General features: G+C 40.7%; 1 protein-coding gene and 1 pseudogene across 1 annotated transcript; both read right to left on the reverse strand.

The window, feature by feature from the left end:
- Nucleotides 1-263: 263 nt before the first annotated feature.
- On the reverse strand, nt 264-3140 carry LOC104442585 (annotated as a pseudogene).
- Nucleotides 3141-4103: 963 nt separating this feature from the next.
- Nucleotides 4104-12473, reverse strand: LOC104440857 (MACPF domain-containing protein CAD1). The gene is made up of 6 exons (XM_010053838.3): nt 11693-12473; nt 7731-7969; nt 6655-6850; nt 6262-6445; nt 5511-5665; nt 4104-5021 (listed from the first exon to the last, which is right to left on the reverse strand). Exons 1-6 carry the CDS (start codon nt 11981-11983, stop codon nt 4377-4379), a joined length of 1710 nt encoding a protein of 569 aa, XP_010052140.2. The 5' UTR covers nt 11984-12473; the 3' UTR covers nt 4104-4376.
- Nucleotides 12474-13047: the final 574 nt, after the last annotated feature.

The raw sequence follows: 13047 nt of genomic DNA on the forward strand, positions 1-13047 counted from the left end.
AATTTTGGTTTATTACACTATATTCTTCAGTTGAAAACACCTTCAATCAAGGAACTTTGCCTAGATGCAACTGGAAAAGTCAAAACATTGCCTATCTCACACCGAGACCATTAATGAGAAAAGTGCAATTGTCTTCCATATGTTCGAAGATGAAAAAATCAGCTTCATCAATTTGCACCGCTCACTTTCGTTTTTGCCAGAAGAAACACACACAAACCAACAGAACACATGAAATTTAAAAATACAACAGGACAGTCACTTACCAACGCAAATTTCGATGAATTGTTGTCTTTCTAACTTGGTTCATCTAGTTGGTGACGGCAGGCACTATCCGAGGCCTGTACTTGTACCTCCTAGCAGCAACCAGGTACACGAGGAAGTTGCTAATGCTCAGGATCGAGAGCAGCAGATAGAACAGATTCAAATGGTTCCTGTTGATGTTGTTCCCTGCAAGCCAACCACCACTCCTGGTCACGCCCTTCGTTGCCTTGTTCACAATCTTGACCAATATGCTGCTGAAGAAATACCCAAGCGCCATGGAGCACCACAGGAAGCAGGTCGAGAGCGACTTGAGCCCCTTTGGCGCCTCAGAGTAGAAAAACTCGAGGAGCCCGATGTACGTGAACATGTCAGCGATCCCAAAGATGAAGTACTGGAAGGAGAGCCAGAACACGCTGATGGGCAGTGGCTGAGCAACAGGCATCGCATCAAGCATGCCATGGTCGCGGGCCACCTTTTTCCGCTTCACCTCCATGATCGCAGCCATTGCCATCGAGAGCGATGATAGAACAAGCCCAACGCCTATTCTCTGCAGGTGGGTTATGCCTGTTGGGTGGCCAGTGATTTTCCTGGCGAACGGGACTATCAGCCGGTCGTAGACAGGGACTATGATGATGAGGAAGGAAACCGGGACAATGGGGAGCGAGGCGGGTGGGATCTTGAACGAACCTATGCTCGTATCCATCGTCAGGCCCTGTTGGATGGAGAAGGTCTGGAGCTGAGCCAGGCAAAGGGTCATGATTATGGTGCAGCAGAAGATTGGAACCATGCCGAGCACAATTTTTGCGTTCTCCACTTGGGTCATCCGGCACAGCTTCCTTGGGTTTGGAGATTCGGATTGCCTGTGAGGCAGCGTTGGTGTTTCCTTCACAGCCGCCTTGTCTAGGAACCTGAGATTCCATTGATACAATTTGTCAGGAGATTGTAGACTTGAATAAATGTTCTTTTTTCTGATAGGGAAAGTAATAGGCAGCCACCTGAAAGTATCTCTGTGAGGTAGAAATTCTTTATCTCCAGCAGCTTCTGCATCTCTGTCAATCTCATACAGCTCCACTGGGCCCTCAGGGAGGGAAGTTTTCTGTTGCGAATTGCAACAACAAATACCTGAGAGACATTGGCGAGAGCAACCACAATTTGAGCCCTGAACATTTTTCTGTTTTGGGATGCTGCAGACAATAGGTTAGGAAAAAGCCAATTAGGGAACTTTGATAGACCTGGAAGATTTCGACAATTGCACTGGTTCCTTGAATGGGCTGTATCCGGTGCCACGGCAATCCTAATGTGAATGACACCACGCCCAAGAACATGGCTATAGTAGATATCCCGAAGCCCCAGTCCCATCCTTTATTGTCTTGGATCCACACGATGAGTGTCAAACTAGCTGCGCCACCAAGACACACTATTAGCAACAGGAAGTTGAAGAAGCTCGACATGTCCCCCACTTCCCTAGGGTCCTTCTCGTCAAACTGGTCAGCTCCATGGGTTGGCAAAGCAGCTTTGATTCCTGCTGAACCAGCGGCCAACAGGTACAACGCAATGAAGAAGAGGGCAGCATTTCCACCCCCAACTTTTTCGCATCGGGAAGTAGGATCGAAGATATTGCATGTTGGTGGACGAAGCCCAGGATAGTGAGCTTGTACAGTTAGTAATGCCAGTGCCTGAACAGAACAAAAGAAGAAGATGATCTTCATAATTTATGATACGTGGTTCATTAGCTTGCCACACATTCAGGAGAATTAGATGCCTGTGAAATTTATACCAAGAATTCAACGCAGCCAGAAAGGAGAGTGGCATTAAATCTGCCAATGTATATGTCTGCTAAGGCAGCCATGACAATGGAAAGAATGTTGGAAGAGCCCAAGAAGTTGGTGAGCTCATTGGCAGCATCGGCAATGTCATAGTGCAAGACCCCATTGAAGTATGTCACCAAGTTCACAGCCAGTGCAATGGTCGCCATCTGCTCAAACCCAAATGTGGCTGCAACAATAGAATTAAATCATTGGAACATGAACAGTTCAAGAAACATCTCAATAACACAAATTAGATATGTTCGTATAGTCATGCCTAGCATAGTTCACAGTATAATCACAGCATAACGTCATGGTTCAACATTTTTTTCTCCCTCTTGCAGGTCTCTGTAACTTTTACCTGACTTTGAACTGTATTCATTGAGCTAAAGACTATGCATTCAACTCGGTTGAATCATTAGATCGGGTAAATATGATGCCATACCAAGAATAAGCAAACCAATTCGCATTCCTCCATGTTTATGCTTCAGAGCTGTTCTTCCCTTCCAGTCCACCTTTCCTTGGACGAGCTCCGGCTTGTCCTGCAAACAGAACATCTCACACTCAGCAGGAAAAGCAAAATTATTAAGGAACGCAATAAATTGGAATGGAAAATAATCAGACCACTGTTTCGAGGTCCATTTGGTTCTTGAAGTTCAAAAGGGTAGTCACTGGTCAGTGATTCTCTTGGTAGAATTTTAAGTTTAGGCCTTTGCTAGTTTGTATTTATATTAGTACCCATGAGATGCCATGAGCACTTCTTTGCCTCTAGGAATAGCTACTTTGTTGTCTGCTTATGATTGCATCTTCTTCTTGATGCTGTTGCTGCCGAACATGGAGGAGAATCTCATTGGACTCGGTCGTGATTAGTGTCTTTAGCAAAAACGACACAGAGAAAAGGAAGGGACCCTTTCTGCTCTTAACTGCATAAAAATGCTCCAATTTATAAAGAGACATTGTGTAAGCATGATGCTTCCTCTGTCTTCTTCCTTAAACACAGCAAATTACCCAGTCATGCAGATTCTGGGGCTGAGTGTGAGCGTCTGGATCAACCAATGCTTGCTCCCAGTTCATGACAGCATAAAAAATGGGACTTCTCGAATCGAATCTTGAATCCTTCATGGATTGGTTAGGTCAAGCTCTAAGTGGACATGTGGGGGAGCGTTGATGCAGATAATTCATATGATAGGTCTCATCGATTATTCACAGTCGAGATTAAGATCAGACATATTGATCATCCTAGTGTAACAGAGATGGAATTCGTTGATCTATGGAGTTTGAAAGGGGAAAAAGGGTAGGCGAATTTTCACAGTATATCATTATCGCCACCATCTTTCAACTAGTTTAAGTTTCTATTCCAGACCAAAGGAAAAAAGTTCCACTCGAGTCTTACGTAATATGTGGCAATATCTGACGCTCTAATTACCATTTTGAAAAATTCATGTCAAGGTTGCGATGGCAGTGACGACAGCTCAAGATAGGGGGGGTCCAGTGAAGGCGAATCGTACGCCGGCATTCTTGCTAAAAGTTGTAGCTCAAACGGATGGGAGGATGTCCATATCGCATAATTTCAGCTTGGAATGTTCCCGCCTCTGTGCTTCTGCTGAAATGGTCTTCCCAGGGAGCTGTCTTCGAAGATGGAAATGTTGGCTTGCGTTTGTCAGTAACACAAGAAAATAAATTGACCCTCCAAAAGCTTCTCAATGATAAAGGCCTAATGATAGTTCCATTGAATAGAAATTTCGTATGCAGTGGCTGCAAAGCAATTGGCTCAAACAAAACGCTCACGAGAAGAAGTCCATTCCGCATTGAGTACAACATGGTAGCCCCAAGACAATTCACAAACAAGGAGCACAGAAAGAGGCTCGGTGAATCCGACAAGACCGACTATTCCGCCGTATTCACTCTTACGCTGCTCAATTCTTTTTTCTGTTTTTCCCCCTTTTTTCCCTTTCAATCTAATCGAACTTGCGAAACTGGGACCAAAACCAAATAAACTGCTAGTCGTAGAAGTAGACTACAGAAGGACAACGACTATTCAGGAAACAATCACGAGTTCGTTCTTCATAATGAAGTGAACCACTTTTACACAGCAGTGTTATTATCCAGTAGCCACAAGGTTGATTCACCAATAATCAAAACATAAGGTCAATAATACCACATCATCAATAGATGACCAGAAAAAGGGCATACAAAAGAAGAATGTACAGAACAATTCAAGGCGATCACCTGTGCAAAGAATGCATTTTTCTAAGCTAAACACCACCCAAAAAAAAAAAAAAATCAATCTACCGAGTAGTACACGACGAATCAGTAGTTCAACAGCGAGTACTTTATGCGTAAGATGATCTTTCCTTTGTCAACCCCTAGTTTTGCCCCCGTAACCAACCAATGACCTGGAATATCTTGTGGGCCCTTGGACATTTCCGTCATGTCCACAATCTTCACCAGTTTTCCAGGTTTATTTGAACTGTCTTCCTTTTTGTCACTGGATGTCTTATTCGTAGATGCTGATGAGGAGGCGCCATCACTCTTAAGCGAAGATGCATTCGCGGGGTTGTGATCCCAAACAGACCGCCTTATTGTACAACCTGGGACCTTGGAAAAGAGGAGTTTAAGGTGCAGTACATTCTTGGATCCAAAGTCCCAAACACCGAGCTGAGCCCCCGTGACAATGTGGACCCCCGAGAGATCGCCGATGTTGGTCTCTGTGTGCTCTATTGGTGCGGTGCTGACATGGGAAAAGTTCTTCCACTTGATTGGCTCGAACCAACGGCTGTCCTGCTCTTCAGGGCCTTGCCACTTGGGAGCACCAATCGCCATGTGCACATCCCAATGGGGTTGGAGAACTTTGGGGAGAGAAACCAGGTGTTGCAAATGGATAGCGAGCCGGTTTTGCTTGCTCCCCTCAATTGTAAGTCTCAACCCTGTCACAGGCTTACGACCAACTGTCACCTGAAAAAGAACAAAAAGAAAGATCATCTGACTGAAAAATTAACAAATCCGATAGAAATATGCAATTCTAGCAATTTATTCAGCAACACGGAAATATCACTGGGTTTGAATGAATGGATTCATCAAAGGTCATGATTGCAAATAGATATATTTTAGTACGGTATTGGTACATTTGATATGCACTTCTTTCGATTTGGACAGCTTCTCTGCTTGCTTATCTTTTTTCAGTTTAACAAGTAGGTATGCTGTGAAACTAAACATTAAAAGATTCCAGCTAGACAGTGATGAACCTGAACGCTCATTTATTTTGCTCTTTTCTGGGCAAGTGTAGTTAGTGGACTTCAAGGAGACGCAGGATAAAGTTCGTCTTCCGAGATAGCCAAATAAGTAATCCTTCACTTTTATTGCCCTTTTTTTGTTGTAACATAAAGTATCTTCCTATATTATCTGCTTTTGTAATATTTCCTGCTCGAGAAGATTGTATCGTACCTGATCTGGACTAATGTATAGCTTGGGACCCATCAAGCTGAACTGGAGGGATGGACAGACGGGCTCTTTCCTTTGAAGATTCTTCTGTTCTGGAGCCCAGACACGAGCAATTTGAAAATCCAAAAAATACTGTAAATCTTCGATCGGAGGTTTATCTGGTTGGAACAGCAAACAAGTTGCACACATTTGATTATCTAAAGTAAAATCAGATGCAGACATTCTCATCTCCACACAAAAAGAAGCAATTCATTAGTCTCCTAACATATCTAATCACAAACTTGTACAAATACAACCATTTCAAGGAAGTTTTTAAGTTTCTGCCACAAATCAGAAATGCAAATTAATAGGGCTGAAATTAACTGGACAGAATTCATCCAGAAATTAAGGCTGATTTAAATTACCATATATGCATCAAGTTAGAAATCACTCATTTTAAGTAATTACAATAGGGAAAAAAACAGAACCTCGGAAGCTTAACAAGTTGGTGATCTAGTTCTGATCTGGGTTTATACACGTGTACAGGAGACTCCACCAATCCTCAGAAATAGGTGTTATACTAAAATCTACTTCAAATCATGTTGCTCATCTAAAAGTTCGAACATCAATAATCTTCATAATAAAACCAAAGATCAGCCAATTAAAGATCTATGGATCCATATAGCAAATACACTGAGCTAAATAAAACCCCAAAACGCATTGCCTTTACCAAGCACCCAAGTTTACAAACAGTTATAGGAAAATGAACACTCACATTCCAAATATAAGTCTATAGCACGGGCCAAGTGCTTTATCCCAGGCACTCCTTCGAGAAGTGAAACAATGGGTGTAAATGTCATGTTAATCACGTCTGGTGCTAATCTTACAGTGTTGGCCCACTTAGCCTGATTCTGCTCAAGATCATCACCGCCTCGCCTCCTAAATATTACTGTGACATCCTGCAGCAAATAAATGTGAGTCTTACATGATTAGTGCTTCCAAAATGAGGAGAATATCACATGACAGAATTTGGATATGGTTTTCAGGAGTGAAAGATAAATGAAGGTCATAGTAACTTTCTCCACTGTTGGACTATTGCAAGTTTATAAGGAAAATTTCTACAATGTAGAGGGGGAATTTTTGGAGTAAGCAACATTCTGATACTAACCTTGTCTTTGTATTTTGGGAGGCCTGCATTTGGTTGATTCCTGGATTCTTGAAACCGATGACTCTCAATGTCATTTACATAACTTTCAATGTCTGATGTTGACAAAGAAGATGATTGATGCTGCCTGATATAAACTACATCTCTCCCACCAACAGTTGCAGAAGTAACAATATGGGTACCAAAGTTCTCAATAAAGCTGAAGATGAAAACAAAAACAAAGGGTGAGGAAGTTGGTGGCTAATTTGAATTGCTCCTGTGTCTTCATGCAAATACATCAATAGAAGTAGCAGATCCGGATACAAGGGGACACCAGGGAAGTTCAGCATTTCCCCACCCAAAATTTAAACTGTCTAAGTATTAATATTAGAATAGTCAACATATAAGCCAAACTCATGATGTATTGAGTAAAGCCTCATCACATGATGTAATGAGGCATCCACTAGTTTTAAATATAATGCTACTTTTGAACGGATAAAGTTAAAAGATAAAATATGGCTCGATTCTTCCCAACTAACTCAAGGTGTTCTTAGGAATATCTTTAAATAGGGAGGAAAAAGCATTCTGTTGTTTACAAGTTTCTCATAATGAATGTTCTAAAGGCACAATAAACTTAAATTTAACGCAATTAAAGATAAGATGGAAAAAGCTTGTTTGAGATGCCTTGGTCACCTTGAACGAAGACCTTCTAATGCTCCACTCAGGCCAAGTGATTAGGAACAGAGATTTGTGCTAGAAAGGCGGAGGACCTTAGATGTCATGGAAGGCATGGCAAGAAAAGATACTAAGTATCTAAAGCTTCAAGATATAGCTGATTTGGAAAACTCCATATCGGTATTCAATGTTAGAAGATGAATCAGAGAATTATTTCTGCATATAAAGATGGATGCACTAAGGCGGAACTAAAACTTCATAATGCACTGATACCAGAGGGTATGGAATTGGCATAAACTAATTTGGAGTTGTTAATTACTGTGATAAAGATCAAGATACGGTTTGAAGTGCGTAAGTGAGAAGCACCAAGAATATATAGTAGATTGGCCCAGAATGTACATGCAAGATTGCTTATGAATGATTACCTTGCCAAAGAAGCAGGATCCCATGAGTAGGGAACAGCATGCTTGATTTCTTCCCGTAAAACTAACTTAAGCTTTCTCAATTTAACCTCAAACAGGGGAATGAAGTACCCAACCATAGAAAGTGACTTTGTAGTTGCTGCATCAACTTGCCAAGAGCCAGTAAAATTGAACATGGCATTGAAGCTTCCTAGGGGTGTTGATCCTGATATACCTGATTGTTCATTAAAATATTCGGCCATCTGAAATTTTGACAGTAATAGTCTTAGTGAAACCACCAATCATAGTCATCATCCCAAAAAGAATCAAGACCATCCACAAGAAATGATATGTGGACAGCAAGTTCATTCATGATGCAAGAAAGACCAAAATGATTTGTGTTATATGCACTTAAGAGTGAGAAGTCGGCAATTCTTGTCTGGCCTTATCTGGCCTTATCTGGCCTTATATGGCATATACAGCATCATGCAAGTTGCCAAGGAAAAAGATAAGAAAGAGAAAAGATTTCCCTGCCTCAAAGAGGTGGCTCTTGGAGAGCTTTATATCAGAAGTGTTTGGAGTAAGTGACTTATATTTATCATCAATCTTTGTACAGATTTTCAGAAGAGATTGATAAATCATATTTTGATCCATTTTTGTTACTTTTATAATGATTCAATTGAGTCACCTCATACTGCCCAATGAAAACACGAACAGAAAGCCAATTGACGGATAAGTCACAGAGCCAATTAAAATTTTAACCTTTTCAAATGGAAAAATAACCAAATTATAATAAAGTGGACTGATTAAAAATAGCACCAAATTTGAAAGAATTTCCTCAATTACCCAAAGCATTAGTTATAGCATCATAAGTCCACATCACATGGATAGCTTTGTTGAGTGTATTAAAGGGTACTGAGTTTTTTATTGGAAATGAGAGATGGGTAGAAAACCCGTCTTTAATATCCTTCCTCCTAGTGTCCTAGCTTCATACTTAACATAAATCACGGTATCCCTTCTTATGCGTCTATTCCTGCCCTTTCTTTTCCAGTAACATATCGCCTTATGGCTGAATAAATAGAATTTCGCATGTAGAACATAGTTGATTCAAGTGGAACTTTTTATGTGTATATTACTCTATCCACACATTCAGGTACAATTGCCATATGGATTTCCATCATGATCTTTGTTATATGGATTTTCAAGGGTTATCTAGTGCCAATGAATATATGTAATATTGCTTTTAATGCAAGCACACGCTAACCCCAATTTTTCTCTCCTTCATCTCACTTCTACTGTCTCAATGGTTAAACAGCTACTCTAGTCTCCTAGCCTATTATAACCAAGTTATGCAGGTCTTGACCTGAACACTTTCGATAATACCATGCATGTTATTGTGAAGGCACTGCACAAGAAGTATCGCAGAAAATAAGCTTGTAATGGCTCTCAAAATTAAACACGTCAATTTAGATAGTTCATGGTTGCTAAGAAAAGTATGCCACAGTTCACCAGATTGTACATTTCCCATGTAATTTATTAAATTAAAATCATGTAGAGGTAAAGAAAATCAAAAGGTGAGGTGTACAATGGAGGCTCATTCTTAGGAACAGAGCTTTCATCATCTTATCCTTGCCAGTGCAGAGAAAGCAACAAGCTAAACAAGTTCCAAGTGAAATCAATTGGATGATCTGGGGATGTACTAAACCAGATAAACCTTGGAACAAGAAGGAAGTTGAAACTTGAAACTGCATAACTGGAAAGCAGCAAAAAACAACAGAAGAAACCTTATCCCACTAACTGGAATCACCATATGATCCTTTCACTAGTGCACTCGACTCTTTATCAAGTCTTTTGAAACTCTAAATGCTCAAAATCTTTACTTATTGTCTCATTTCACATCTTTTACGTCTTCTCCTGCCCTTTCTGGCTAGAGCAAAATTTTGTATGAAATGATCAACACTAAAAATTACCATCTAAAAAGTTAATAATCTACAGATTTGACAATACAATCAATTATTGTCATGGATGTTGAAACCCAGATTACCTTATCTGGAAGGCATTCAGCCAATATCACCCTATGTTTCCAGTAATTACTAATGTGAATAAAGCAAGGTGTACTAACACCAGTATACATAGAGGCTTACAAAGTAACGTGTTACACTGTAGGAAGTCTTTTAACCACTAGGCCACATTCAACACCCCATAAGGATTTGGCACATTACTTAGTAAACCATTTTTTAAAACCGGTCTCCACATACCTAGCACTATTCTTACTGACACACTGACATGCAAAGAGAAAAAGGCAGAAGCACTTAAGACAGCTAACCTTTTCCATGCAGTAATCTCATGCGCAAGATTTTAGTACCTATTACCCTGTGCATCACGGTACAAACAAAGCCAGAATTTAGTTCACAATCCACCCTTCCATGATCATGACCTCGCTGTCCAGGTTCAACAAATTTAGAAACCTAAAGAAGATGAAACTTAAACTAAACTCTACTAGTTATCAGGTCAAAAGAACTGCTTTAACATTTTGCTCTTTATCTCACCCTTTTAATTTAAATTCCCAAATTACCCCCACAGTAAGTGAATTGACCTCAACAAAAGGACAGTGATGTAAAATACTGTATGAAACAGTTTCAGTTATAACTGCTCCCTCCAACTGCAGCCAAGTTCTGGTGCTTACAAAGTTTGCGTATTCTCATTTTTCGGTCAACTTTATTCCCCCAACCGGAAAAAATACTCTCCTTTAGTAAATAGTCAAGTTGAATGCGACAAAACACCTTAACTCTAAGTAAATCTGCATTGAGAATGAGATGGCAAGGCAAAATTTTCTGACCAGCTACTGCAACCTGTCATATCCCCAAAGCAATACGAGTGAATAAATCATACAAGAGGGTACAATGATGGTTGTCATTTGGCTGTTAGTTAGAGAGTATTAGCAAAATTGCTATTACAATGTAATTGGATTTGTATTGCTTATTATGCTATTGTCATGTGTGTGGCTTGTCAGTGGGGAAGTTGTGAGAGCAGATATAAGCTCATTTCTCTTTCTATTTTCCTCAACGAATGAAATAAAGAAGCAATATTTTCTCTCAACTCACTATTTCTTCTTCGTTCTCCTTCTCATCCATTCTCTTCTTATCTCAATCTTAATTATTCTCATCTCACTCAAGATGCTCTTAGGTCATTAGCCCTCCAAGAGCTCCTTCAACTTGACTTAATTTTTACTATCTTCCCAAATGGTTAGTGAAGTCTCAGCTCAACTACTTGAGGATCTGCTCTGGTGAGATTTGGATATAACTTCCCACATGCTGTCAATCTCAACAATCCCTGATTTCACATAACTAAAGACTGGAAGAGAATTATTGTCAAACATATAAGCTGCACGAGTTCCCCGACCACCAAGGACTCAGCATTAGTTCAATAGATCTATCTTAATTTTCTTTTTTACCAGGAAACCAGAGGGGTACCATTACTGAATAAAAAAACATGTAGGCAACTTGAGCAAGCTATGTAACCTTAGAAGATGGCAGCGCTCATTGTACCATTAGCTTGAAGTACAAAGACACATGTCCTTCACATTGCTAAATGGAATGTCAGTTTTCATTCTCCCTCCACATAAACATAAAACTGCAGCAAGTGCAAGTGGTTGTTCTCTTCAGGTCAAATCAGAACAACCAAAGAAGCAAACCGCAGATTCTCCTATGAACATGGATAAATGGATAATACTAAGCAAGACTTGCCAACTTTTTGTGCGCATATATAGAAGCTAATTTGGAACTGACAAAGTTCTGCATATCCATTATGTCCTAGATGCAGCTTCAAAACCAAAAGTTAAAGCATGCCACAACGAAATCCCAACGCCCACAAAGCCATCAACAAGCAAAATATGATATGCCGACAAGTGCATCCCAAAAACAATCCACAAATCAAGAAAAGAAAAGAAAGAGCATGGCCCAGGATTCAAGATCAAGAACTCTCACCTCATGGAAGCTACGGACAGGAGTCCTGTCAATCTTCCCTCTCCCCTCCGAGCACTCAATATCAACGGACACACCGGGCAGGACGACGCCATCAGACACCTCAAGATCCCTCACATGATCATCGTCAAGAACCACAACCCTCGACCCAGGAGCACCCTTGCAATAGAGGAGCCTAATATCAGACGTGACATCAAATCCTCTGCCCAGAGCTTGGACAGAATTGAAGAGGGTGGCGGTCAAAGCATCATCTGGGCTCAAGCTCAAGCTGTCCATGGAGTCAGGATCTTTCATTGATCCAAAACAAACCAAGAAACGATGCTCTGCTGACGATGCGGGGATAATGGGGATGACAAGAACCGCGTGTTAAATCGCATGAGGAATCTCCCGGTGCTGCTGCGAAAGAAGGGTGAATTCGCTTTTGGTGGGTTGTGGTGGGCTTTACAGATTGGACTCCGCAGCTCAGCTCTCGGTGCTGGTTTCTTGTGCCCTTGCTTTGTTCGTTCCAAGGGTGTCTTTTGACTCCAACAACTCGAAAACCGCGTACCCTTGAGAATGAAGGATTCTGGGTTGACTGGTCTTCTTAAGGCAAAAAGAAAAAGAATTAAAGAACGAGAGGAAAGAAATCAAGGAAGCGGTGCTGTTTCATCCTCGTTCGGCACCGAAACAACAAAAGTCAAAATACTGCAGCTTTCTTGGCAGGACGCCTACACGAGTGGACTGAGAAAAGTTCAACAAGATCCGGCTTTGAATGTTGGGCAAATGTTTCTACTCTCTTCCGGTTCTTTCAACCTTTCTTTTACCTTTTCTCCACTTTTGTTTCGTCACGTTATATTGTCGTACATGGTGCGTCTCTCGTGTAATTTTGCAAGCTCCATTCAGAATATGCATGCAAGACAACCAATCTTGCTTTACAATCAAGAAATGCCGTCTCCAAAGCAGTTCAAACCTTCCCCATCTTCTCGGTGCGCGAATTAGTTGAGGAAAACCGGTCAAAAAAATCGTCTTTCGGATGAAAGATGAGCTTCTAGACAATGATTAATGATTTGGAACTCCTTATATTGTTGGTCAGCACTACCGCCACCAACAAGGATCATCAACGCAACGCATGTCATCACTCTCCGGGGTCAAGTCAATCACTAAGAAATTAAAATACCTAAAGTATGTTTTCCTTAGACAAAATAAGATGCATGCACCACCATTGGAAATGCACCACCATTGGAAACTAGTACTGACTTTCCTTGTCAAAACTTAAAATATCACTCAAACTTTGATTTAAAAAAGGAGTTACGAAATATTTTACACCTTGATTTATACAACACTATTTGTATGTTTCAAAAAAATTAGGGTACTGTTCT

The sequence above is a fragment of the Eucalyptus grandis genome, chromosome 4 (genome assembly GCF_016545825.1).
Source record: "Eucalyptus grandis isolate ANBG69807.140 chromosome 4, ASM1654582v1, whole genome shotgun sequence".
NCBI lineage: Eukaryota > Viridiplantae > Streptophyta > Magnoliopsida > Myrtales > Myrtaceae > Eucalyptus > Eucalyptus grandis.